We start from the raw sequence: 3022 nt of genomic DNA, 5'->3' as shown, positions 1-3022 counted from the left end.
GAAAATTTGGTTAAAATAAGAGTGTCAAAAGGTTATCAATGCCTCAATACTCATTAGTGCATAATTCTTGTTTAGCAACATACCCCACTACGAACTTTCTTCAGAAATTTGACACCTCCATCACTGAGTCGCCCTTCCTCTGTGAAGAAAGCATTCCACTGTTCAGGTTGAAGAACATGCTTTCTTGTCCTCAGTGACCAAGGTGATCCAATGCTTCCCCTGAAGAAGTGAAATGATCAGGAAATGAGCAACTTAAGTAGTAACAAAAAGCTTTCTTGAAACAAATAAGACAGAGTCTATGAATATAGAATATGGCCAGGAACATGTTCAGCAATCAAAAGCTTGTGTGTCTGATAAAATTGCATGAGAAGAAACACGAATAAAGGTTGGAAGTTTCAGACTTCCCCCTAAGGACCTTCCTAGAAAATCGATCTGCTTGTTCGTTACTGACAAAGAGAGCATGCCATACAAAAGAAAACCCAACAAACAACCTCAAAGTAAACATTAGCCTCAAAATCATCAGAGTCTGTGAATATAGAATATGGCCAGGACATTGTAGTGGAAATATGAATCAGCTAACATTGGACCAAGAGCTCAACCACAGATAACCTAACTAACAGAGCATTCTTCGAAACTAAAGGCATGGGGATCTAGTCTCAATGTTCTAACAGTTGGAAGAAGCTTCCAAGAATGTAAATCAGCAACACAATTGGTGAGGTTAACAACGAAGCAAGAAGCGATCAAATCTTTGGGGGTACCAAATGACTACTTAACTAAGCATTTAGTAGTTAACAATTTGATTAGAACATAATCAGATCTTTAGGGTATGCATATATATCTACCTACGAGAGTAGACGACGGTGAGAGTCACGGCCAGACCGGCCATGACGGTGACTGCGACAGCTAAACCAACATTGGAAGGAGCAATAGCCGACGACCATAATCCGCCGGAGTAGCCGTTTCTCGCGCCGCCACCGCTGCTACCGTCGGAAAAGACGATCCAATTCCCGGCGAGGACCAGGGAGAAGAAGACCTTCGTCAATCGTAGTCGCGGAAACATCATCCCCAAACTAGGGATTGTGCTCACTTTGTTTGCTCCAAGATTTCTTCTGCTGATTTCTCAGAGAATCATAGCAATTTGCTAAGCTTGTTGTTGTTGGAATGAAATTTTTGATTTATTGAAAAAGTCGAAGGTCGTTTATAGAAACTAGGCCCACTTATTTAATAGGCCTTCATGCAGTTGGGCCTAAAACATACCACTCATATTAAGTTAAGAAGTTAAGCTGATTAATGAATTAAATGACTAATTTTTTAGACATATTTATAAAAATGGATACTTAATATTAGGACATTTCCAAAAATACCATTTTTCTATATCTTTTTGCAAAAATATAATTTCTTCTATGTTGAATAATGTTATAATATCATTTTCTATATATAAAATAACTAAATTCTAAACCCTAGACTGCAAATATTAAACTCTACCCTTCAAAACTATATTTTAAATGTAAAATCGAGAACCTAAACCTATAAAAAAAATTAAGTTAACATACTGTAATTGTGTATTAGAGAGTAAAAATAAAAATGACAAAAAAAAATATATTTTAGAAAAAGGATATCTACAAAAGCGTATTTCTAATACTTAGTAAGTAATATTACTATATTTGGATTATTAAGACAAAAATTATATTTTTATATATTTTATTTTGTACAAGTATTGTTTAAACGAAAATTATTTGGTTTTCTTTGTTAAAATTTTTCTCAAATTGTATTTTTTTTCCAACAGCAAAATTGTGCAAACACATCATAATAAATGAAGTAGTAAAATATTGAGAGAGATGGTAATAGATTAAAGCCATCAATCCATCATAAGATTCGTGTTTTTCATTCTTTGTATTTTCTTCCCATGCATAATGTCCAACATGTACAATAGTTATCCTTAATTTCTCATCAAGGTTCATCACATTTCTTCTTCTTTCATTGCATTTGCAACAATAAATTAAAAAATCAGTCACAACATAATTTCTGGTTTTAATAACAGAACTTGGGTTAACAATCTATGGTCATTACCTATGACCTTACGTAGAGAAGAGCTAGAAACTTTGGGATTGGTCACCATGGTTGGACCTCCTTGATGAGTATGTAGATTTTTTCAAATTGTTATGTAGTTTTTTTTTCAATAGATAGTTGGTTATAGTATCGTGAATAAAATATTATTTGGGATTGTTTGTTGAAATTGGATTAATCTTTGAAAGATAGCTGGTAGTAATATCATGAAAAAAAAATATTATTTTGGATTGTTTGTTGAAATATGATTAACCTTTGAAAAGATAATTTATTCTGGACGATGACAATAATGGATAATAAAACTATAGAAGATCCCATATAACATTATGAAGATATCTCCTAGAAAGTCTCCTATATTTATTTATGTTTATGTTTTTTTTTTTTGAACAAACGTTTATATTTATGTCTATTGCTCATATTTTACATTATATCTCAATTGTGTAACAATTTACCTCTTAATTTTTTTTTATGGTGCTCCAAGGTAAAATAAGTATAAATCAATAAGATATGACTATACGAGTATAGAAAATAATGGGAGCCCTCCATTCACATGACAATTGAGAGACCTCCAACTCACATATACATAGTCAGTTAGCATAGGAAACATTCACATCTAAGAATTAATTATAACTATAGGAGTTACTCTCAGTAAATACATTTGGAAAAAAAAAATGTTCATGACGCAAAGTGACATCATTTACGTTGGAAATACAAGAATTTATTTTTCCAACATATTGTAAACCAAGATTTCAAAATACTAACCATCTAAATCGTATCTATAGACTCAAATAAAATTTCTCATATTTAGATACATTTGTTTTTAGGTTTGAAAATAGTTGGTATAATAATAAAATGGAAAGAATTACTGTAGTTTTTTAAGAAAATATTACTGAATTTTTTCTCAAAACAAAATTGATAATATCCATGATGATGATTGATGACCATTTTAATAATA

At 31.7% G+C, this 3022-nt stretch overlaps 1 protein-coding gene across 2 annotated transcripts in view; it reads right to left on the bottom strand.

Moving 5' to 3' along the window:
* LOC104719858 (small G protein signaling modulator 1-like) overlaps positions 1 to 1172 on the bottom strand; it is a 5217-nt gene extending 4045 nt beyond the window's left edge. For both annotated transcript variants that reach the window (XM_010437842.2, XM_019231281.1), the window contains exons 1-2: positions 843 to 1172; positions 84 to 219 (exon numbers count right to left, since the gene is read on the bottom strand). In XM_010437842.2, the coding sequence (XP_010436144.1) occupies positions 84 to 219; positions 843 to 1063 (357 nt within the window). In that variant the 5' untranslated portion in view covers positions 1064 to 1172. The remainder of the gene's footprint in view (positions 1 to 83; positions 220 to 842) is intronic.

The sequence above is a fragment of the Camelina sativa genome, chromosome 10 (assembly GCF_000633955.1).
Source record: "Camelina sativa cultivar DH55 chromosome 10, Cs, whole genome shotgun sequence".
Taxonomy (NCBI): Eukaryota; Viridiplantae; Streptophyta; class Magnoliopsida; order Brassicales; family Brassicaceae; genus Camelina; species Camelina sativa.
Note: the sequence above shows the minus strand (reverse complement) of the source record. Positions and strands in the feature narration are given on the sequence as shown.